Below are 25,916 nucleotides of genomic sequence, written 5' to 3' on the forward strand. Positions count from 1 at the left end.
TTCAAGTTTATATTAAATATCATTGGGTAAATTGGTATTGTATTTTTTTGATCATCAGATGACAGAGGAAATACTGCCTCACTTGTCTATCCATTGAGAGACACTGTGAAGCCAAGACTAATGGAGTTAAGTATGGAACACTGAGAGATGCCCCTGAGGGGTGACTGGGTGGTGCCACAGAGGACTGTGTCATGCAACTGTACTCCATACTATCCTCTCCCATTTTTAAATCAAGGTCAGGGAATATTACCTTATGAGATTAAATTCTGTAGAGTCATTGAACAGGTGAGATAAATCATGCAGAGTAAACAACTTTTAGTATTGATGAAACTAGGGTGGTTCCTAAGTGTTTTATAGAGATCAGAGTATCCAAACCCAGAGAGACCAGTCTCATTAAGGACTGCAAGTGTATTACTCACCTCTGAGGCTTTGCCTGAAGAAAGTAGCCAACTTCTCTCCCTCTTCCGTCTCTGTATTATATCACCTTTGGACTAATAAAATGTCATCCTTATCAATAAATAATATTACCTAATTTGTTTGTTTACCAGGTACTATACAGATCATTGTTATTGTGCTATACTTGTAATGACTCTAATACAGGAAAACTTTCTAATCACCCCGTAAGAGAAGCTAAAAAGTAGGCTTCTTAAAGACTGTGATTCTTAAAACTCTTAAGTTCCCTGTCCTTGCTTTTTATTTTTTTTAAATTTACTTATTTATTTTTGGTTGCAATGGTCTTTGTTGCTGTGTGTGGGCATTCTCTAGTTGTGGTGAGCAGGGCCTACTCTTCGTTGGGGTGCATGGGCTTCTCATTGTGGTGGCTTGTTGCAGAGCACAGGCTCTAGGTGCATGGGCCTGGTAGTAGTGGCCCAGGGGCTCAGTACTTGTGGCGAATGGACTTTTGTTGCTCTGTGACATGGAATTTTCTTGGACCAGGGATCCAAACCGTGTCCCCTGCCTTGACAGGCAAATTCCTATCCACTGTACCACCAGGGAAGTCAGACCTAGAGTTTTAAAAGTGCATGATTCTTAGGAAGATCCTAGAATGGTGTCTTAAGTAGTATTAGTAGTTTTGTTGAACTGGAGGAAGGAATTAGTGATTTGAGCTGGATTTTATAGGTTTTAATTATTTAGATTTCTTAAATTCTGCTGTTGGTGACTTACCATCTAAAAAGTCTGCTTGATTATCTAGCGTCTTTCTGTGCTTTATAGCAGTTGCTTATTAAATGTCTCTTGAAATATTCTGAGTTGAATTGTTGTTTAGCTGCTAAGTTGTGTCTGACTCTTTTGTGACCCCACAGACTATAGCCTGCCAGGTTCCTCTGTCCATGGGATTTCCCAGGCAAGAATACTGACTTGGGTTGCCATTTCCTTCTCAAGGGGATCTTCCTGACCCAGGGATCGAACCTGCATCTTCTGCATTGGCAGGCAGATTCTTTACTGCTGAACCACCAGGAAGCAAGCCCTTGAGTTGAATACCCAATAGTTCTTTTTAAAAAGTAGTGGTGTTAATGGTATGAGATCTTTATCTAAAAGGCTTCGGTGGAACAAAATGCAGGCGCTGCCATGCAAAGTTTGAACATAACAGTGTCAGTAATTATAGTCCCTGCAAGGAGCTAGAAGAAAGACATATGTGTTCTTATGGGTAGAAGGCTAGTTCTAGTCTTGAAATTCTGCTGATAAATTGACTTTTATGTATATCTTGGGGAAATCTTGGGATTTTTTTTTCGATATGAGGAAGAACAAAAACCTTAAAGTTAAACTCACCACAGGTGAAATTCCTTATATTTTTAAGGGGAAGTAACACTTTTTGGTTGCTAATACTTTTTGTTTCTCTATGTTGACTTGGCTTTTTATGACCTTTGCTTACATTAAGGGAGAGGATGCTGAGGTCTCTCAGACAGCCATCATATCAGAAGAGGAAAAACCATGTGGATTGTTTCTTATTCTCTCTAGTCAGATTGGAAGGGTCTGAGAATAAGAAGCCTGTGAATGCTGACTTCTTTTCATCTCTCCACAGCTTAATGTTGATTATTAAAGGATATAATGTAGAGCAGTGGTTCTCAACTGGGGGCAGTTTTGCTTTTTAGGAGGGAATTTGGCAATGTCTGTAGGTCTTTTCTACAGCAGGATTGTTGTCACAACTGCGGGAAAGGGAGGGTTGTTGCTGGCATCTAGTGGATAGAGGCTAGGGATGCTGCTAAACCTGCTTCAGTGAACAGGACAACCCCCACAGCAAAAAGTTATTGGGCCCAAAATGTTAAGAGCACTGTGGTTCAGGAACCCAGGTGTAGAAGGATAAAAGGATAGTCATTGTCTTGTGTCACTGGTGCTGAAGGTTTTGTCCTGGGGTAGCTTTGATTTCTAATTTTGGAATCCTGTTGAGAATTTTCAGTGAGATAAAGTTGAGATAATTTTAACCAAAGCCCTGATGGGAGGGATTGTTTAGAAGGTAGTTAAGAGGCATTCTATTATAGCAGTATCTCTTGGGGTCGCTTTCTCTCCTTGTGGTTACTGAGACCAGAGGAATTGGATCACGCCTCTCAAGTTACACACTGTGGGGCAACTTCTAAAAGTATCCAGATTTTTTTTCTCAGTTGGAAATTAATTGAAGTAGTAACACAACATGTAACTTAGTAAGACATCTGGAAATTCCAGTTTGAAAACAAAGTAGAAAGCAGACACCAAGTCTAACTTTTAGTTTTTCTATAGCTCATCTTTGCATTAATTAAGCATTACTTTCTCTGTTTCTCTTAATGTTCTTTAAAGTTTTCATGAGCTTAGGAGATTTTGTGCTTAAAATTTTAGTTTCCCCAAACTCTTGGTCGAGTTGGTGAACTGAAGTTATCAAGCCTTGTTCTAATACTGTTTGTTCATGGGGTTGAAGTTGAGTCATCTGACCCTCTCAGTTTGTCTTGGTGTATCCCACTGTAAAATAATACTGAGGTGTGCCTATTGAAAGCTTGAGTGGGCATTCAGAGAAATGGGGATATGTAATCTTTGATTGAAAGGTTGTGTAGGAATGAGCAGTCCTTATTTGTAGAGAAATAAGGCCTTTACCATAGCAGAAACATTTTAGGTGGTTCTTATAGTTTCACATAAAGAAGTTTAGGTTAGATTCTGAAAGATTTTTTTGAAATCTTTTTTTTTTTTTTTAAGTTCAGTTGTTATTTCGGAGTTCCTTAGAGATATACAGATACATGTATAATAAATAGAAGTGACTGGTGATTTTAAACCAGGCACACTTTTCTTGTATGTTAAATAGATTGCCCAGCCTCCTTGATGAGTTCAACAGGTATCACAGGAAGTAGGCAAGGTATCCTATATTCACCTACTTGCCACTCACTTTGATGCTGTGCAGATCTGAACCTAAACTACTGTCATTTTGATTGCTGATATAGTGTGAAAACTATAATTGTACATTTACTTTTTGTTTAATAACATGTAAAAGGTAAACTCAGCAAATTAGCTTTTACTGCTGTTTTTAGTTTGCGTATTTATGATTTAGAAGTGTTTGGAAGTAATATTCACAAATAAGAATAATGAAAGTGTTTAATTCCCTAAATTTTTCAACCTTATTTTGCTGATCATTAAAATTATTGGCTTATTGTTATTCTGTGCCAAATGTAGGTGCTAATTCAGTTAGGGAGACTTGTTTTAATAATATACTGGCATTTTGGTTCTTTTTTATTTGTTTTTGAAATGGAAAATTTTATTTGGGCTAAACTGAGGATTTTAACCCTGGAACAGCCTCTTAGAAAGCTTTGAGAACTGTTCCTTGCTAGCATTTTGTTTTAGCATACAATCTGTATTCGATGAGCAGATTCAGAGTTCCCAAGGTTTTAATAAGGTTAGCAATGTAACATTGGTCTTTTTCATCTTGCAACACTAGTGCTATAAAAGGATTCCAGAAATCTGTTACTGAGTGTGAATTAGCTCTGAACTGAAGTATTAAGTGATTGTCCCCGTGGCTGTTATTCAGGAAGAAAACCAGTTTACAAAAACAAAAATCCACCATCAGGCCACAGTTTTTTAGTATTATACAAAGATACCTATACAATTTAAATATTTGGAGAGCTGTGATTGAGTTCCAGGCCATTAGAACTGCCTTTATTTATGGTCTTATTCCCTAAGAATAGTAACATTCACAACCTTCATCATTTTGTTCCTTCATTCCAGACCTGAAAGGTTGACATTATCAGGGATTCCAAACAGGAATGTATAATCAACCAACTTTCTTTGGTTCATTGTGTAACAAGGCAGAAAATCAGGTCAGGAGACAAAGTGTTACTTGATATAATTTGATCAGGTGGACAAGAAGCCAGATTTTCTAAGGAAAAAAAAAATGACTAAACTACAAGAATTATCAGAGATAAAGTTAACACAGTGTAGCCAGAAAGGGTTTAGTTATAGTGTTCTTTGCTTGCTTACAGTAAAGGCAGCAAGAAGGGGAACAACTCAGTGGCATAGATATAAAATGGTAAACGATCCTAAAAGTTTGCCCTTAGTTCTATCATGTACCACCATAATCTGAGGGAAAAGTTTGTCTTACATTCAGTTTAAGCTGATAGACTCTTCTTACTTAAACTGACAACCTTCATTCATTCAGCAATTATATTCTAAGCTCTACATTCTAAGCATTGTGCAGAAAGAAAAGCATACTTGGTGGGGAAAGAAAAATAACCTGGGATTAAAAGTCACTGAAATCATGTACAAAGTTTATGTTCTAATAATAAAATTCCACTTAGGGAAGTAAAGACATATAAAACAAACTTCTGTGAATATCCTAATCTTAAGTATGGTGGTTGTTCAGTTGTTAGGTTGTGTTCTCTTTCACAGCCCCATGGACTGTAGCCAGCAAGGCTTCTCTGTCCATGGGATTTCTGAGGCAGGAATACTGGAGTGGTTGCCATTTCCTTCTTGAGGGGATCTTCCCGACCCAGGGATAAAACTGGCATCTCCTGCTTGGCAGGTGGATTCTTTACCACTGAGCCACCTGGGAAGCCCCCAGATCTTCAGTATTAACCTCAATATAAGAATTGAATGAATGAGACTTCTTGTTTGCCTGAAGGAGAGTTAGAGGAGACAAGTAAATGAAGACAACATCTGTGTTCTAGTTTTATAGATGGAGAAACAGGTCTTCCCAAAGACCATGAACTGGTGGAACTGGGAATAGAATCCAGAAGTTCTGTTACCGACCTGGGTCTGTGGACTCATTAAAATTGGTAAGAGGCCAGATGAGAAGTTCAGGAAAGGCTTTATTGGGACTTGCGCTTCAAGTAAGAAACAGATGCCCTTGTTCGTCTTCTGAGGTGAGGTGAGCTAGTGGTTCCTTAAATGAGGTAAGGGTAGGGGTGGATGGGTGGCTTGGGCAGGAAGCATAGTTTAGGTGGTCTGCCCACCTCAGGTGATGCTGTGTGCAGGTACCATGTGCTTTTGTTCCCAACACCACCTACATCTCCGAAAAGTCAGTTTGTGGCCTTTTTGTATCTTACTGTTCATAATTGCCCCAACTGCGTGTTTATGGAATTACTTCTCAGTTCAGTCGCTTAGTCGTGTCTGACTCTTTGCGACCCCATGGACTGCAGCATGCCAGGCCTTCCTGTCCATCACCAACTCCCAGAGCTTGCTCAAACTCCTGTCCATCGAGTCGGTGATGCCATCCAACCATCTCATCCTCTGTCGTCCCCTCCTCCTCCTGCCTTCAATCTTTCCTCACATCATGCTCTTTTCCAAAGAGTCAGTTCTTCGAATTAGGTGGCCAAAGTAGTGGAGCTTCAGTTTCAGCACCAGTCCTTCCAATGAATATTCAGGACTGATTTTCTTTAGGATTGACTGGTTGGATCTCCTTGCAGTCCAAGGGACTCTCAAGAGTCTTTGCCAACTCCACAGTTCAAAAGCATCAATTCTTCAGTGCTCAGCTTTCTTCATAGTCCAACTCTCACATCCATACATGACTGCTGGAAAAACCATAGCTTTGACGAGACAGACCTTTGTCAGCAAAGTAATGTCTCTGCTTTTAATATGCTGTCTAGGTTGGTCATAGCTTTCCTTCCAAGGAGTAAGTGTCTTTTAATTTCATGGCTGCAGTCACCATCTGCAGTGATTTTGGAGCCTAAGAAAATAAAGTCTCCCACTGTTTCCATTGTTTCCCTATCTATTTGCCATGAAGTGATGGGACCGGATGCCATGATGATAATTTTTTGAATGTTGAGTTTTAAGCCAGCTTTTTCACTCTCCTCTTTCACTTTCATCGAGAGGCTCTTCAGTTCCTCTTCACTTTCTGCCATAAGGGTGGTGTCATCTGCATATCTGAGGTTATTGATATCTCTCCCGGCAATCTTGATTCCAGCTTGTGCTTCATCTAGGCCGGTATTTCACGTGATGATTTCTGCATATAAGTTAAGTAAACAGGGTGACAGTATACAGCCTTGACATACTCCTTTCCCAATTTGGAACCAGTCTGTTGTTCCATGTCCAGTTCTAACTGTTGCTTCTTGCCCTGCATAAAGATTTCTCAGGAGACAGGTAAGGTGGTCTGGTATTCCCATCTCTTGAAAAATTTTCCACAGTTTGTTGTGATCCACACAGTCAAAGGCTTTGATGTAATCAATAAAACAGATGTTTTTCTGAAACTCTTGCTTTTAGTTCCTTAGTTTGTCCAGGTGCAAGCACTCCAGTAAAGGGTCCCAAGTCTCAGCCTATTTCAGATCTACTAACTTTGTTTTGGGGTTCACTTGATGCAAAAACAAGACCGGGAGCTGACTGTGGCTCAGATCATGAACTCCTTATTGCCAAATGCAGACTTAAATTGAAGAAAGTAGGGAAAACCACTAGACCATTCAGGTATGACCTAAATGAAATCCCTTATGATTATACAGTGGAAGTGAGAAATAGATTTAAGGGACTATATCTGATAGACAGAGTGCTGATGAACTATGGATGGAGGTTCGTGACATTGTACAGGAGACAGGGATCAAGACCATCCCCATGGAAAAGAAATGCAAAAAAGCAAAATGGCTGTCTGAGGAGGCCTTATAAATAGCTGTGAAAAGAAGAGAAGCGAAAAGCAAAGGAGAAAAGGAAAGATATAAGCATCTGAATGCAGAGTTCCAAAGAATAGCAAGGAGAGATAAGAAAGCCTTCCTCAGCAATCAATGCAAAGAAATAGAGGAAAACAACAGAGTGGGAAAGACTAGAGATCTCTTCAAGAAAGTTAGAGCTACCAAGGGAACATTTCAAGCAAAGATGGGCTCGATAAAGGACAGAAATGGTATGGACCTAACAGAAGCAGAGATATTAAGAGGTGGCAAGAATACACAGAAGAACTGTACAAAAAAGGTCTTCATGACCCAGATAGTCATGATGCTGTGATCACTCACCTAGAGCCAGACATCCTGGAATGTGAAGTCAAGTGGGCCTTAGAAAGCATCACTACGAACAAAGCTAGTGGAGGTGATGGAATTCCAGTTGAGCTATTTCAAATCCTGAAAGATGATGCTGTGAAAGTGCTGCACTCAATATGCCAGCAAATTTGGAAAACTCAGCAGTGGCCACAGGACTGGAAAAGGTCAGTTTTCATTCTAATCCCAAAGAAAGGCAATACCAAAGAATGCTCAAACTACCGCACAATTGCACTCATCTCACACGCTAGTAAAGTAATGCTCAAAATTCTCCAAGCCAGGCTTCAGCAATACATGAACCATGGACTTCCAGGTGTTCAAGCTGGTTTTAGAAAAGGCAGAGGAACCAGAGATCAGGTTGCCAACATCCTCTGGATCATGGAAAAAGCAAGAGAGTTCCAGAAAAACATCTATTTCTGCTTTATTGACTATGCCAACGCCTTTGACTGTGTGGATCACAATAAACTGTAGAAAATTCTGAAAGAGATGGGAATACCAGACCACCTGACCTGCTTCTTGAGAAACCTATATGCAGGTCAGGACGCAACAGTTAGAACTGGACATGGAACAACAGACTGGTTCCAAATAGGAAAAGGAGTACGTCAAGGCTGTATATTGTCACCCTGCTTATTTAACTTTTATGCAGAGTACATCATGAGAAACGCTGGACTGGAAGAAGTACAAGCTGGAATCAAGATTGCCGGGAGAAATATCAGTAACCTCAGATATGCAGATGACACCACTCTTATGGCAGAAAGCCAAGAGGAACTGAAAAGTCTCTTGATGAAAGTGAAAGAGGAGAGTGAAACAGTTGGCTTAAAGCTCAACAATCAGAAAACTAAGATCATGGAATCTGGTCCCATCACTTCATGGGAAATAGATGGGGAAACAGTGGAAACAGTGGCAGACTTTATTTTTGGGGGCTCCAAAATCACTGCAGATGGTGACTGCAGCCATGAAATTAAAAGACACTTGATCCTTGGAAGAAAAGCTATGACCAACCTAGACAGCATATTAAAAAGCAGAGACATTACTTTGCCAACAAAGGTCCGTCTCGTCAAAGCTATGGTTTTTCCAGCAGTCATGTATGGATGTGAGAGTTGGACTGTGAAGAAAGCTGAGCACTGAAGAATTGATGCTTTTGAACTGTGATGTTGGAGAAGACTCTTGAGAGTCCCTTGGACTGCAAGGAGATCCAACCAAGTCCATCCTAAAGAAGATCAGTCCTGGGTGTTCTTTGGAAGGACTGATGCTGAAGCTGAAACTCCAACACTTTGGCCACTTAATGTGAAGAGTTGACTCATTGGAAGACCCTGATGCTGAGAGGGATTGGGGGCAGGAGGAGAAGGGGACAACAGAGGATGAGATGGCTGGATGGCATCACCAACTCGATGGACGTGAGTTAGAGTGAACTCCGGGAGTTGGTGATGGACAGGGAGGCCTGGCGTGCCGCGATTCATGGGGTCGCAAAGAGTCGGACACCACTGAACGACTGAACTGAACTGATGCTTTCAAACGGCAGAAAGTGTAACCTGGTTTGTAAAAGAATAATCATAGGAGATCATAGAAAACTTAAGGGCTTCCCTGGTAGTTCAGCTGGTAAAGAATCCACCTGCTGTTCAGGAGACCCCATTTTCATTCCTGGGTTGGGAAGATCCGCTGGAGGAGGGAGAGGCTATCCACTCCAGTATTCTTGGGCTTTCCTGGTGGCTCAGATGGTAAAGAATGTGCCTGCAATGCGGGAGACCTGGGTTTGATCCCTGGGTTGGGAAGATCCTCTGTAGAAGGGAATGGCTATCGACTCCAGTATTCTGGCCTGAAGAATTCCACGGACTATATATAGTACATGGGGTCGCAGAGTCAGACATGACTGAGTGACTTTCACTTTCTCTATGAGAAAAGCAGTGTGGTTGATGTTAGAGATGTAAGTTGACATGAAATTCATGGTGTGGTGGGTTCTAGCCTAGGCAGAAACTGTGGTGTGTTTCAAACAGTTTGTGTTCCTAATCCTTCTAATTAGGATTTTCTGAATAATTTGCCTTGTGATACTCTAGAAAATATGACGGAGAAGGTGATGGCACCCCACTCCAGTACTCTTGCCTGGAAAATGCCATGGACGGAGGAACCTGGTAGGCTGCAGTCCATGTGGTTGCGAAGAGTTGGATATGACTGAGCGACTTCACCTTCACTTTTCACTTTCATGCATGGAGAAGGAAATAGCAACCCACACCAGTGTTCTTGCCTGGAGAATCCCAGGGACCAGGGAGCCTGGTGGGCTGCTGTCTATGGGTTACACAGAGTCAGACACGACTGAAGCTACTTAGCAGCAGCAGCAGCAGAGAATATGAACAATAGAACATGACTGACTTAATATTGTGATCTTAGATTTGGATTCTGTCAAATGACATGGAAATTAGGCTTTTCTTTTAGCTAAAAAAGAATTTTCTATGTGAACACATAGAAAAACAAAGTGTAGAAGTAGAAAATAAATAGTAAGTTTTTATATTATATTTCATATTATGAATAAACATTGGATATAAATTTATATAAAGTTAAAGGGTATATAAATTTCACAGTATGGGATTTAATATGAGTCTTGGCTTGTAGGTTATTGTTTTACCAAGACCTCATATTTTGTGATGTTAGCCTATGAAATAGAAGGAAAATAAAACAATGCATTAAAACCATCCATTCCCCCTAAAAACCACACACACAAAAAGAAAAAGCCCAAAAGTTTTTTCACTTACATTCTGAGTGCTTTGTGTCTGCTAGGACTATTCTTCTCAGTGAGTAAACATCAGGGCTAAGCTGCACTTAAGGAGTTGTCCCTGATTCAGAGTGTTAATGGTGAAAAATACTTCTCCTTGCGGATATTTTTAGATGAAACAGGCAGTGGATCATCCAAAGTAGTTCATTCAAGTGTACCTGCTACTGAGTGTCTTCATTGGAGTTGCATATAGTAAATGTTCAGACCCTGCAGGAAAGCAGTTTAGTTTGAAGACATGCACGGTGCCAGACCTATAGTGAGCCTTGAATTCACTTTTATCCTTGCTTTTGCCCTCCCCTCTGAAACCTATTATGCTTAAAATTTAAAACTCTGTAATCTGGATATATCAGGATGATATACTAAGACCAAGGCTTGGGTGTGGGAGGAGTGTAGAGTCAGAGACTATGTTTGGTTCTTGTTTGATCTTCTTACAAATTCTCCTTAATTCATGGATGTTCCCCCAGAGTGAACTTAACGTTACCTCTGAAAAAAAATTAGGAAAAATTAAAATGCCAAGTTAGCCATCTTTAGAAATGACCCAAGAGATAAATACTTAAAATCTAGTCTGGTTGTAATCTCAGTGTAGGGCAGGACTAAATTGTGATTGTAAGTAAGAAAATACAGCCAAGTAATTGTATTATATTCTAACAGGAGAAAGAATGTATCTGTTAGAAGAAGGTGTGGAAATTGTAGATCAGCTGTGAAAGAATAGAAAAAAGAGTCAGAGGCGAACATATGCTGTTTTCTTCCTGCCCAGAGGGAGAAGAAACACAGATCATTGATTTTGAGAATCTGGTTTATGCTGATAGTGGAAATGGATATATTAGGGTATCTTAGCCTGATGACACAGGTGATTATAATATGGAATAGCTACAGTAGCTATATTATATGTCTAATGTGGCAGTCATTGAATTAGGTAATTTGCAAACAGTGTAACCTTTATAATAATACAACTAATAGAGATTTGAGTTTAGAATTCAGTTCTGTGATTCCTCTACTCATGTGTCTTTCCTCTATTCAGGTAGAATTATTTATTGAGGAAGACTGTGCTGAATAGTAAAAGTAAATGAGCCACTCTGTAACTCTTTTCGTTGAAATTAAATTGACATTCTGGTTTTTATATGCATGGCCTCTGAATTTGGTTTTATGTGAATCTTCCTCTTAAGAGACAGGTCTTCTCTGTGTGCTAGATTAAATTTCTGATCTTGTAAGATAGAAGGTTTCAGACCCTGGATTGTATGTTCATCAGGGTAATGCTCTCCTGTTAAGGGAAGGAGGGGTCTGGAAGGTTGCTGAATCTCCCAAGTCCTCATTTGGCCTTGACGTAAACTTTTCCATTCAATCATCAGCAAATTATAGTTCCTATTCCTTTCTTTAAAAGAGTAATTATTGTCAATCAGTGAGGTATAATGAAAAGAATATGGGGTTTTGAATTCAAAAAAGACCAGGATTCAAAACTCTTCATCCCTTGGTCAATATTCTGGTTTTCTGTTACTGCCTAAAAAGTCACCCCAAACTTTAGTGACTTGAAACAGTGTTATCTTTCATGTTCCTATGGATTTATAGAGTTCAGCTGGCCAGTTCTCACTTGAGATCTTTCATCTGTTTGTAGTCCACAAAACTGGAGGGAGCCGTCTGAAGGCCCTACTGGGATGGACCTCCAAGGTAGTTTTTCTCTCTTACAGTCCAGTCCTTCTCTGATGTCTCAGTGCTCATCTATGTGACTTCTCTGTCCAGCAGAGTTGTTGTTTAATTGCTAAGTCATGTCTGACTCTTTGTGACCCCACTGACTGCAGCATGTCGGGCTTCCCTGTCGTTCACTATCTCTCGGAGTTTGCTAAACTCATGTCTGTTGAGTTGATGATGCCATCCAACCATCTCATCTTCTGTTGCCCCCTTCTCCTCCTGCTCTCAGTCTTTCTCCGCATCAGGGGCTTTTCCAGTGAGTCGACTCTTTGCTTCAGGTGGCCAAAGCAATTGGAGCTTCAGCATCAGTCCTTGCAATGAATATTCAGGGTTGATTTCCATTAGGATTGACCGGTTTGATCTCCTTGCTGTCCAAGGGACTCTCAAGAGTCTTCTCCAGGACCGTAATGCAAAAGCATCAATTCTTTGGCACTCAACTTTATGGTCCAGCTCTTATATCCTTATATGATTACTGAAAAAACCATAGCTTTGACTATGGTTTCGGCAAAGTTACTGTCTCTGCTTTTTAATATGCTGTCTAGGTTTGTCATAGCTTTTCTTCCAAGGAGCTGGTATCTTTTAATTTCTTGGCTGCAGTCATTGATTGGAGTGATTTTGGAGCAGTGATTTTGGAGCTCAAGAAAGTAATATCTGTCACTGTTTCCACTTTTTCCTCTTCTGTTTGCCATGAAGTGATGGGACTAGATGTCATGATGATCTTTTTTTGAATGTTGAGTTTTAAGCCAGGCTTTTCACTCTCTTCTTTCACCCTCATCAAGAGGTTCTTTAGTTCCTCTTTGCTTGCTGTCCAACAGAGTAGCCCAGACTTGTGTGACTGCTCAGGGCTTTAAGACTCAGAAAGCAGAAACTGTTAGGCAGTTAAGAACATTGTCTGGAATTAGCTCAGTATTCTATAGGTAAAGAAGTCACAGGGCTCTCCAGATTCAGTGATCTGGTTCTTAGAACTGGGATCATGAAGCGAGAACTTGTACATTTCTCTACTCTAAATCACTGTGATTCTTGCTTCAAGTCTCACTTCTGTCTTCCCAATTATGATATCTACCTTCTGAAATTATTTTCTTTTTATCACAGTTCTAAACATCATTGAAAGTTCAGGATCAGTGTAGATGACCCTTTAAAGACCTTACTTACTCCATGGTGGGAATGTAAATTGATACTGTCACTATGGAGAACATTATGGATACTGCTTAAAAAACTAGGAATAGAATTGCCATATGATGCGACAATCCCAGCATTGGGCATGTACCCTGAGAAAACCATAATTGAAAGAGCCACATGTACCCCAGCTTTCGTTGCAGCACTATTTACAACAGCTGGGACATGAAAGCAACGTAGAGGTCCATCGACAGATGAGTTAATAAAAAAGTTGTGGTACATACATACAATAGAATATTACTCAGCCATAAAAAAGACTACATTCAGTCCTAATGAGGTGGATGAACCTAGAGCCTGTTATACAGAGTAAAGTAAGTCAGAAAGAGAAAAACAAATATCGTGTATTAACACATATATATGGAATCTAGGAGCCTGTTTGCAGGGCAGCAGTGGAGACGCAGACATAAAGAAGAGACTTGTGGACAAAGTGAGGAAAGAAGTGGCTGGGGCCAATCGAGAATGTAGCGTGGAAACATAACTTACCATATGTAAACCAGATAGTGAAAATTTGTTGTATGATGCACCGAGCTCAAGTCAGGTGCTCCGTGACACAACCTAGGGGGGTGGGATGGGTAGGAGGTGGGAGGGAGATTTAAGAGGGAGGGGGCATATGTGTACCTATGGCTGGTTCATGTTGTTGTATGGTAGAAACCAACACAATATTGTAAAGCAGTTATCCTCCAATTAAAAATTTTAAAAATACATGTATAATATTTCTATATATGCTTAATGTTGATTATGAAATAAATGTGATTCAGTTCAGTCACTCAGTCGTGTCCGACTCTTTGCGACCCCATGAACTGCAGCACGCCAGGCCTCCCTGTCCATCACCAACTCCCGGAGTTCACTCAAACTCACGTCCATTGAGTCGGTGATGCCATCCAGCCATCTCATCCTCTGTTGTCCCCTTCTCCTCCTGCCCCCAATCCCTCCCAGCATCAGAGTCTTCGCATGAGGTGGCCAAAGTACTGGAGTTTCAGCTTTAGCATACAATAATAATTGTATAATTATTACACCATCTACTCCCATAGCTGCATCTTGCACTTTGTGATCATCCAGAACATTGCTTCTTTTGAAATCTTAGGCTTCACTATCCCATGAGCAGGCCCCAACTTCTTAAACTTCCAGCTCTTTTAGTTGTTTACTTCCACTCTAACCATTCTCTGATTGTATTAGATTCTGGTACTTTGACTCCTAGTTGTGAGGTGTGTGGCAAGTAATTTCATGTTTGTTTATTCAGTAAATGTTTATTGAATACCTGACTGTCTTAGGGATATAATGGTAAACAAAATTGATCTGAACCCTGCCTTTATGAAACTTAAAGCTTTCTGAATGGTTACAGACATTAAGAAAGCATTAAACAAATATATAATTACAAACTGTGATAAGTGCTATAAAGGAATGAATTAGGAGCCATAAGGAGAAAATAAGAAGAGGAGGGGACTTCCCTGGTGTTAAACAAGTGGATAGGAATCTGCCTGCCAATGCAGGGGACACAGGTTCAATCCCTGGTCCAGGAGAATTCCGCATGCTACAGAGTAGCTAAGCCTCCTGCACCACAACTACTGAAGCCTGTGTGCCTAGAGCCTGTGCTCCGCAACAAGAGAAGCCACTGCGATGGGAAGCCCATGCACTGCCATGATGAGTAGCCCCTGCTTGCTGCAACTAGAGAAAGCTCACACACAGCAATGAAGACTCAGTGCAACCAAAAATAAATAAATTCTTTTTAAAAAGAGGAGGAAAGCACTTTAGACTGAATGGTGAAAGAGGGGCTTTCCAACGTGACCTCAAAATGGAGACCTAAAAGACTGGAAGTCCCTTGCCATGCAAAGAGTTAGGGGAATAGTGTTTTCAGTTGTAGGAGCAGAATGTGTGAAAGCTTGAGGCAGGGATCAGCTTGATGAGTTAGAATAATTGAAAGGTTTTTGTGACTGGAATTCACTGAGGCAGGTAGCCTGAAATGAGGTTGGCAAGTTAAACAGGGACCAGCTGAATCAAGGCCTTGCAAGTCATTTTTAAGAGTTTGATTTTATTCTGAGTGTTTCTGGAAATAGTTGAAAGGTTTTAAGATGGGATGATATGGTCTGTTTTATGTTTTAGAAAGATAATTCTGAATTTATCATGCAGAACAGATGGGAAGAGGCTGGAAGAGAAGCAGGACAGCACTTAAGAGGGAACTTATTCATTGTTTAGAGCCAGTGCTGGCTTGGGTTATGATAGTGTGGCAAAAAGGCAAGGAGTAGATTTGAGAAATGTGTTCGCAGTAGAAGTACCGGGATTTGATGGTTGGATGTGGAAGATGACAGAGACGGAGGAGTCAGGAGTGACTCCCGAGTTTTCCAGTAGGAACAAATTTGATATGCCACCTCTTGATAAGTGTGTGTGTGTAAGAGAGAAAGAGCATGACAGAGAAGACATTTGAAGATAAATGAATCTGGAGTCCAGAAGAGTGACCTGGGTTAGAGATAACACATTTGGGAGTTGTTCCACCTAGAAGATATTTATTTATTTTTATTTTTTTATTTTTCATGTGAAGCAATGGGAATGAATGAGAGAGGAAGAGAAAAGAAAGAGGAGGGCCTGACACTGGGGTGCAAATCACAAATTACAACATTTTTTAATTGATTTTTTTCTTTTTAAATTTAAACATTAAAATAGATTTAAGGTTTTCTAAAGGCCATCTCACTTGCTTTCAGATAACTTTCTTTGTGGGAGAGAAGGAATATAGTTCTGCTACTACAAAGGAATATAGTTATCCTCCCCTGGGAGGATAGGGGATGAGGAGCAGAGGGAGGGGCTCAGAATTTATATGTTCTCCAGATTGTTTCCTGCCTGGAGTAATTCACAGTATGCCCATTATTAGTGTTTCTCATCTTTCATGTGTGTAGAGAAGAAAAAAGGTTGAGAGTCTCTGCTCCACAGGATAAATTTCATGGTAATCTGAAGTTTTCCGTAGCCTGGTTTCAGCCTGCCTATTCACATTCATCATACCATTCCCCTCCAACCACCATGCATGCTGTATTCTATTGTTACAATTTTTAACTCATAATTTCCATTTTTATTGAGCAGATAGACTAATATTTTAAGTCTCTGTTTCAGGTAAAGCTTCCCCTGATTCCCTCAGGAGAACTTTGGTATTTGTTTATATTCCCAGTGTGCATTGCTTAAAGCAGTTGTTTTATTAAATTTAAATGTTTTTCTTGCATTGACTGCTCACCAAACTAGTCTTCTTGACAGAAGGGATTGGTTTTTTTCTTTACGCCTCTTTTAAGAAAGCATTTGAATGTTTGAGTTACATTTCTGACTGTCTTTGAGTAGGCAAATACAGCTTACATTTCCTTCTTATAAGACAAACTTTGGGATTTAGAAAATATAGCGAGCAAGAAAATAGTTGAAGATGTCTTTCCCAGATCTATTGTAATAGGTATTAATAGTTAAAATATACTTTTTAAAATTGTGGTAAAGCAACCTCTGAAGTATATTCTTTCTTATCAGCCCCAATGTTGTTCAGTCACGTCCAACTCTCTGTGACCCCATGGACTGTAGCCCTCCAGGCTCCTCTGTGCATGGGATTCTCCAGACAAGAATTCTGGAGTGAGTAGCCATTCCCTTCTCCAGGGGATCTTCCTGACCCAGGGATCAAACCCCGGTCTCCCTCATTGCAGGCAGATTCTTTACTGTCTGAGCCATCCAATTAGAGCCCTGGAGTGGAGAAATCCATCAAGGTAACCCAGAAGTTCTAGACACAGATAATTGGCCCAAAAGCTTGATATTTAATTAAAAGAAATATTCCTGGTAGCGAAGGAAATAGAAACTGATCTAATGGAATTATTCTGGTTATTTGAATTAACATGTCTATAGAATACCTGAGAATATTTAAATTTTATTTGGAACCATTGATAATCAAAAAATAGGTTAGAAGTATTGTAAAACTTCACTGTAAATTTCTAGTCTGGAATTGATTTATTCTGTGATTAAATCAATCAATTTATTCTGTGATTCAGTTTGTGTCTCCTGCATTGTTTAGAGCCAGTGCTAGCTTGGTTTATGATAGTGGGGCAAAAAGGCAAGGAGTAGATAAAGGAAAAAAATAGCATAGCAGGAAAAAAACAGCAATTTCTATACCCATTGAGTATTACAAACTTTTACTGCTCTGATACATTTCTTGGAGCATTTTCACTAGATTTGAAGAAAGAATTAGATAATGAACTCATTACAGTTAAAAAAAAAGTTCAAGTTAAAAAAACAAACTTTGACATTCTTCCTTTTAGCTTTCAGTGGGAATCACTTATGAAGCCATTCTATAATTATCACATGGAATTCATTACTTGCCGGAGTATAACAGAAAAAATTATCCTGAGAGTCAGCAAGTACAAACAACATTTCACAACATCAGCTTGTGTACTGCATATTGTTCTGTAACTATATACTTAGCTTTCTGGTGAAAAACTCTCATTTATGTCTTCCTTTCTTTTATAGGAATATATTTGTCCCAGATGTGAATCAGGTTTTATTGAAGAAGTGACAGATGATTCCAGGTATAGTACAAGCCCATGAATAAATCAGGCATTCTCTTATCAAAATTATGTTTTTTAACATCAACTGAATGAATAGAAAGAAATTTGTTTTATAACTTACACTCTCTGCTGAGAGAGAAGAAAAGCAGCAGAGAAAAGGGGAAGAAAAATGGGGAAATTAGGAAAATGTTGTGATAGTAGGTGTCTTGAGATCTACTGTGGCGTTCCTGGGAAACCTCTGTATCCCTATCAGAGTAAATTTGGTGAGTTTTCGTATATTTTCTGAGACTTTAGGGTTTCTCTTGGATTATTGGTTGGTTTTTAGTGACTACTCTTGCCTGAAAGTAGATTGCTCTTATACCCCTTTGGTGGGCTGGGGAGCAACTTCTGACAAAGATTGCCTAGTAAGATAAACAGGCTGTTCTAGCCAGGGAAACTGAGTTGTTATTCTTGAGGAAGCCTTGGGCCCCTTGTGCTTATTAGGATTATTGTGGTCAAACATATCATCTTGCCACTGTAGTATTAGTGTGTTGTTAATGCTTGAAATTGGCTCTTGTTGCTCTTACTGATGGTATACAACCTATAAAAGGGGAAAGTTATTTCTGAAAGTGACAATGTTACATATTCCTTCTTGGTTAATATGAGTAAAACTATGAAAGTGTAATAAAAAGTAGAATAGTGTTGATAGGAGGGCTTCTTTTAATACTGGAATGACTTTGGGGGTTTTAATGACAGTAAATAATTCCTTTACTGTTGCTGTTGGCAGAATATAAAGTTGAAGTTCCCTTCCACAACCAGGAAAAACGACACATTTTACAGTATGTACAATCAGTTTAACTTTATTAACGATCAGTGATTATTATATGTATAATCTGACCTGAAGCTTCTGGGGCAACATATGGCATGAAGATCTAGTTTGCTACAAACACTTGATGTAATAATCTTGGTTTTAAATAACACAATACCAGCTCAATCTATAAGATTAGCATGAAGGCAAAATTAGCGATTTTGTGTGGATGGCATGCTAACTTGGGATAGCTTTTTATTTGTGCTGTTATAATTGCATCATATACTTGTTTCAAGCAGGGTATGCTCTGCATGTGTTATAGAGCATGTTGTGTTTTGGGGGAGCGTTTTTTCCAAAGGTTTTGAATACTAATCCTGGTTTCTACAAGATGAATCTTTGCTAGAAGGAAACTGAATTCTATGGATCCTGCTCTCACTTGACTTAATCTTTTATTTGTGCTTTTGTGAGTCAAAGATTGTCTTGTACAGGTGCTATTGGTAGCAGATATTCAAATACAAAGGTGATGTCTTTTGAAAGATCAGTGTTTTAAATAGGTGAAGAAATCTGCTTAGAATCAGTGTCTTAGAGGTAGCAGGGTATTTATTCCCTTCTATAAAGTTTATGAACATTTGCTGATTTGAATACTTAGCAATTACAGTGTTATGTAGTGGATGGTAAAAATTAATGAGAGCAAGTCCTTATGTGAACATTGGATAATGGGTTCCATTTGCTGTTAGACATTCATCTGGAGGAACATCTTGTAAATTTACTTAAGCTTTGTAACATTTCTCAGAAAAATGTAATTGTTTTTACTGTCCCTTCTCTGTGATTAGCCCTATCATTCTTTTTAAAAAATTATTTATTTGTTTGTTTATTTGTGGCTGTGCTGGGCCTTTGTTGCTGTGCATGGGCTTCTTACTAGGTGCTGCGAGCAGGGGCTACTCTAGTTGTGGCGCTCAGGCTTCTCATTGTGGTGGCTTCTCTTGTTGTGGGCCAAGGGCTCTATGGCCAGTGGGCTCCAATAGTTGTGGCACGTGGGCTCTACAGTGGGGCTCAGTAGTTGCAGCTCCCAGGCTCTACAGCACGGGCTCAAGGGTTGTGGTGTACAGACTTGGTTGCCATGCTGCATGTGGGATCTTCCTGGATCGGGGATTGAACCTGTGTGTCCTGCATTGGCAGGTGGATTCTTCACCACTGAGCCACCAAGGAACCCCAGCTCTGTCATTCTTAATATACAAAGGAATTTTAAGGAAAGGGAAGGCTGGGGGAGTTGCAGGGATAGAAGAACCCTAAAAGAAAGAGTTGATAACTTTAATTACCAAAGATACCTGAATCCTTGAAGCTATCAATATATGGTAAAGGCAGTAAGAGCCCTGGAAGCCTTTCTAGGCTTGAGCAATAAGATAGATACACAGTGGTAATTTAATTATTTATCTAGCATAGAGGTACTGGTAATTTGGGGCTTGTTCTACAGAGGAAGTGTTTTTTTACAAAAGACATTTTAACTTCTGAAACAAATAACAGTTGTCAAATGGTTTCTAATCAGAGAATAAGGCTGCCATAGACAGAGAATGGCATTAGCTTTTGTTTTTTCACTTTTGGTTCCAGACTAACCAGGGTGTGTATGTTTTCTCAATGAGCTGAGTGCAGTGCCTGGATTACTACTGTAATTCTGAAAATGAAAGCTGCCCTAGTAATTTGTGTACTTTATATCATTGGGGTGAGTGTGTGCATGCGGGTGTGCTAATGTGTGTACTTTTGTGCCCTTGTATGTGTCTTGAAGTAAAAGTGATATTCAACAATTCTTGTGATTCTTTCCATCCCCCTTCTTTCAAAGTGTTTTAGCCAGTTTTCTCTCTGCAAATTTCATGGGGACAGTGGGATCTAATATTTTTTCCTGGTCTTTGGGAGTTGGTTTACACATGCAATATTAATTCAGTAACGTTTACTTTTGAGTTTTCAATGCAGGATATAATAAAGCAGTGTTATCAAAAGTGCTGAGTGCTCTGTCTAATGGCTGATACATAATAAATACATGTATTTGTGGTATTAATAAAATACAGTCTTTACCTTCTGAACTTTATGTTTCTGAAAGAAGGGTAAGAAGTAGAAATGGATGAAACAAGTTCTAGATATGTATAATACAAGGTGTCAAATTTAGAATCAAAGTCAAGAGTGCAGAGGGCTGTGGAAGAGTCTTGTTTGGTGAGTTTAGTAAAGTCTTAATGGAGGATGACTCTGAGGGGTGGGTAAGATAATCACCATCAGAAGAAAAAATATGTATTGAGCCCTTTTATAAGATGCTAAATATTGTACCAGACCCCTTGCATTACTAATTTTTAATCATTTCTAGTAGTTTCAAATGTTGTGTGTTCATCTGATGGTTAGTGGTTTTTTAGTGAAATATTATTTGGAGAATCTAGTTTTATTTTTTAGCTTCTGAGAATAAATATTTTTCTTCCTTTACTCAGATTTGAGTTGCATTGCTGGCTGTGGGTCCTTCTTCCTTCCCTGTGATGGCCCCTGTCTCTAATTTTCTTCACTTGGTTTATCCTTGATTTTGTAGTTTGTTATAGTATTTTTCATAGATTAATCTACATGCAAGTTCTTCATAATTTCCTTTGTAGGTGTCACATTGGAATGAGTTATTTTTCTTTATTGGGATTTGTTCTCACTGTACCATTCTATATTTAGGTTCTGGGAGGGAAGCTTACTCCTGGGAATAGAAAATAGAATCACTTCTCATTGCTTTTTCTCTTCAGTTTTTTAGGTGGTGGCAGCAGCACATCAACACAATTTTCCGAGGTAAGTGTTCCTTTGGCTCTATGGATTCTTTAGGTAGTGGCCTCGTGCTACAACAGTGACAGTGCAACAAAACCTCAGAATGTTTAAGGGAAATGTAGGCAAGAGTAGTCTTAGAAGGATTTGTGTTCAGTAGTTGGGGCTTTGGCATGTTATTTTTAGTAAACCTTTGATTAGGAGGTATTATCAGTTATTTTCTGCTTCTATATTGTGTATATAGTGTGAGAATGTAAAGCTTGTGTTTTTTTTTAATAACTGTGTGCAGACTCTTAGTGGTGTGACAGTCAAGTAAAGAGCAGGGGATGAGTTATAACTGAAGTCACATTGAGGCACAGTCTACAGTTTTACACAGAGGAACTGGTTTCTAGAGATTACCTTTAATGAATATGGTAATTTGGTATATGTTTTGGAATTTGGGTGCCAGATTAAGGATAAGATATTTACTTGCCTTCCAGGTCTCACGATAGGACCTATAGTTAATTTCCAGTTCTTTATATAATGTGGGTTCTCTTACCGCGAAGCACAAACTCTGGGGCATGTGGGTTTCAGTAGTTGTGACAGGTGGACTCAGTAGATGTGGCTCTCGGGCTCTAGAGCATAGGCTCAGTAGTTGTGGTGCACAAGCTTAGTTGCCATGTGACATGTGGGATCTTTCTGAATCAGTGAGCGAACCCATTTCTCCTGCATTGGCAGGTGGATTCCTTACCCTGGAGCCACCAGGGGAGCCCTAAGGTGTACAGTTTTAAGTAACACTAAGTACTTTTTGTTTATAAGCATTAAGAGACTATATCTCACAAGCGTAGACCCCTCTGCCTACAGAAAACACTGGTTTGCTTTTGCTCCTACTGCCATATAGTTTGGTTAGCTCTAGAAAGCTAACAGATGCTAAAAGAAAAAAAAAATTAAATCCCATAATCGGAATTTCTTTGATTTCAGAATCACATTAACCTTTTTTGGAAATAGTTCAAGTTTTGAGAACAAGCAAAACTTCTTAGTATTTATTTGTGTATAAAGTAAAACTGTATTTGCAGGTGTGTCTGAAAACTGGTATTCAGTAAGAAGCCCATAAAACCCTAAGCTTCTCTCCTTTATCCTCTGAAAATTATTTTAAGACTTGCAGCTCCCAGACTTTTTTTTTTTTTTGCTACACCGTGCAGCTTGTAGGATCTTAGTTCCTACAAGCAACTAAGGAACAAACTAGGTTTGTTCAAACAAACCAGGGATTGAACCCAGGCCCCAGTAGTGAAAGCACCAAGTCCTAACCACTGGGCCACCAGGGAATTCTCAGCTCCCCAGACTTTTTGTGTTATTAGATATAGTCAAGAAACTTAATGTTTGGGTAACAATCCTGTTTTAGTAAGGGTATTTTCTATTACTTATGGTCTGTGGTACTTCCCAATATCCGGTATTAAGCTTTTTACCTAACTCTGAACTGACTTGGTATGTGGGTTGGTTAGTGTGATTCAAGATAGATTATGTCTTTAAACTCCCATTTTCTTGTTTTGATGGATGAAAAAACATTACTTAAAATTGATTCTGCTCACCAGGCATGAAAGCCTTTCCAGTTTTAGTAGTTTTTTTTTCCTTGTGTGTGCTATTCCCGATAACACAGATTGTCACTTACTGGTTATACATATGCAGAGGAAAAACTTCATCTGATTTTCCCTAAGTGTTCTCTTTTAGGAGATGGAAATACAAGTTTTATAGTTATGACTCACTAGGAGAAGATGCATTCAGAAGAAAAATAAATATATATATTTAGTCAGTTTCCCAACTTTAGTAATGCTAAATCTGACACTGCATGAGTTATCCTTCAGGTGTTGAAGTAATTTTGCCTAGTTATAGCCTGTGACATCATGTTCTTCAGGATTTGTAGCAAGGGCATGATTACACCCAGTTTTCCCTTGTCATCAAAGGGAATATTTCAGTTTTCTCCTTTTAAAATATTTTGCACTTATATAGAAAAAAACCTGTCTTTTAATATTGTATAAGTTGTCAAGGATTAAAAAAAACAGCTAAGAAGTATATATTGAGTGCACTTCCAGCACTCTGCTAGAAGTTAGGGCAAGAAACAAATGTTACAGTTGCCTTGAGTGCAAGGAACTTATAATTTAGTTGGGGAGCAAGTGCAAACATATGAAACAAGTATGGATACAAGAAAGAATGTACAGAGGGTATAATAAACTTACTGTGGGGTGTATGTGACAGACAGTAGAAAGGACAGATTAGGTGTGCTGCTGTCTTTGAAAAGACTAAGATGTTTAGGAAAAGAGGTCAAATGACATAGTGATATGCCCAGATCCAGATTGCCTGAGTTTAAATCCTGGGTCTACTGCTTACTGACTGTGTAACCTGGGCAAAATTACTTAGAATTTTTCAGTGCCTCTGTTTCCTCCTTTGTAAATTGGGGAAAATAATAATACCTACCTCCGGGTTGTTGTGAGGATTGAGTTGATACATGCCAGGTGTGTGGGCCAGTGTGCCTGCCGAATAGTGAGTGCTTAATAAATTTTAGCTGTTAATAATACTTCATGGAGAAGGTAAAACAAGGCTTCGAGTACTAGAGCCTCAAAAGGTAGGTGGAATTTAGATAAACAAAGAGATGAGAAAACACAAACACTTTTCCTCTAGACAGCGTTCATAGGCTTTAAGTTCATAATTATACCCATATCCCTAGAGGAGAAGCCTGGAAAGAAAATTATGTTTGGAAACAAGAGTTGTTTTTCTTTTCTATATTTCAGTTGATAATTCCAGCAAATGCTTATGCTCAGTTTTGCTCTATTTTTCTTCAGAGTTGCTTGTACAATGAAGAGATTATTTTCTTAATTAGTATTTATTAATGCTGGATTCTTAAAACACTAGATATATTAGAAGAGGCTTAGTTCAAGCATGCATATGTATATGTGTGTGTGTATGTGTGTGTGTGTGTATATATATATATATTTTTTTCCTGAATGAGATCTGGGGTGGGGGAACAGGAAGAGTGGATGAGGATGGAGAAGAGTTGCCAGTGAAATGGGAACTATGTTTGAGTAATGTGTGAGGGTTGGTGGAGAGTGAATTTAGAAATGTTGCTAACAGATTGTAGAGAGAGAGGACATAGCTATACTGAGGCCCCTGTTGATAATCTGGGGAATTGAGCCCATTGCTATCTGAGCATTTAATTGATTACTTGAAAGCTTCTGACCATGACCTGGTGCCAGTGAGACATCTGATCTGAAAGTCGCAGCTTTCCTGAGTATATCACTTCAGTGCAAGAGTGGCTATGGCTTCTGATTCATATTAGCAAAAATAAGATAGATGGTTTTCTAGAAAAAGAACTCCCAGGTGTTCAAGAAGGCAAGGTGCTCTGAGCAGCCTGATTTATATTTATTTAAATAAAATTTGTTTTGGTACATATGCAGCATTGCATTGGGCAATAAAAAAGGTGTTAAAATGCATCTGGAGTTCCACTATTCTAAGAGCCCCCTTTCTTTCTATATTTCCTTTCAGGTTTTGTCCTGAGGCATAGATACTGAAAGATACTATAACAACGTTAATAAGATTTTTAAAAAGTCTTCCATATTATCATTACCTTATTTTTTATTTCATTCTTTCCTTCCCTCCCTTTCTCATTTTCTTTCTTTCTTTCTCATACTTTCCATTTCTCACATTCATGCTTCATAACTGTTTTCAGATATAATCATAGAATATGCTATGTTATATTTCTGATTTTTAAAATTTACTTAGGATTATAGCACAATTTTTTTTCTTATCTTTTCATAATTATAAGAGTTATATTTTATGACTTCATATTCTTTCATGAATTCTCTATATTAAACTGTTATCCTGTATTAAAACATGTCTGGCTATACATGATGGTTGATCATTGATCATACCTCTTCACTTCATCTCAGAGTCTAGAACATGTTGAGAAGTAAAGCATGGATGCTAGGGAGATGGAAATAAAGATTTAATTTTTATTCAGTGAAATTGAAAACCGCATTTGATCTGTGGCCAAATGGACATCCTAAGTCTGCACAGGATGTCCCTCCTGAGAATTAGAGCCAGCAGAGCAGGCACAAATACTCAGAACCACTTCTTTGGCCTTTGTGCAGGGCCCTTATACATGAACTCCATCAACTGGAGAAATGTGACTTAGCAGATGTTAGGTTTTTACAACCTACCAATCAGGTACATCATTTCTCTGGTAGGAAAAAGTAATGAGGAATGAATAAAGAGGTTAGAAGTGGACGTGAAAGCTCTTGGGTCTTCCCTTCTCACCTTTGAGTTTAGTAATTCAAGTCTGTAGTTAGCAAGGATCTGGGACTAGTACCTCTGGCATTTAGGCGAGGAGATGAGTAGTCTGGGAGGGCAATATTATGTCTACCTTCATGAAGTCTCTCTCCAGTACCAACTATGGTCTTTTTGTGTATGCTCCTGGGACCTGTGGAGAAGGCTCTGAAGTAATCAAGAACAACATTAAATTAAGCTGAGCTAAATAAAATTGTTGATATTCTATTGTTCTTGACTTACAAAGATGGTAATTTTAAATGATTAAACCTAGTAAAAGTTAAAGATTTCAAATCTTTAACTTTCTTTTCCCAAGTAAGTCTTCCTTTTAGCTGTTTGCTTTTCTTCTCAGTCTCAGCCAGAAGGCTTGTACTCAAATTCTGGGTAGAGTTTGGATTCTTTAAGCAGCTGCACCCTGGATGTGCTCTTAAAGGTTGAATTAATTCAACCAAATCTTTCATCTGTCTCACTTCTTAGTATAAAGAGTTAAAAGACCTCATTTCACA

General features: G+C 39.0%; 1 protein-coding gene across 2 annotated transcripts in view; it reads left to right on the top strand.

Moving 5' to 3' along the window:
• The window catches only part of RNF115 (ring finger protein 115), a 66,719-nt gene that overhangs the window by 4,135 nt on the left and 36,668 nt on the right, over positions 1–25,916 (top strand). Inside the window, exons 2-4 of one of the 2 annotated variants that reach the window (XM_027535272.1) lie at positions 17,512–17,570; positions 18,316–18,367; positions 21,099–21,141. In XM_027535272.1, the coding sequence (XP_027391073.1) occupies positions 17,561–17,570; positions 18,316–18,367; positions 21,099–21,141 (105 nt within the window). In that variant the 5' untranslated portion in view covers positions 17,512–17,560. The remainder of the gene's footprint in view (positions 1–17,511; positions 17,571–18,315; positions 18,368–21,098; positions 21,142–25,916) is intronic. The other variant, XM_027535262.1, reaches the window with a different exon arrangement.

Source organism: Bos indicus x Bos taurus, chromosome 3 (assembly GCF_003369695.1).
Source record: "Bos indicus x Bos taurus breed Angus x Brahman F1 hybrid chromosome 3, Bos_hybrid_MaternalHap_v2.0, whole genome shotgun sequence".
Classification (NCBI taxonomy): Eukaryota; Metazoa; Chordata; class Mammalia; order Artiodactyla; family Bovidae; genus Bos; species Bos indicus x Bos taurus.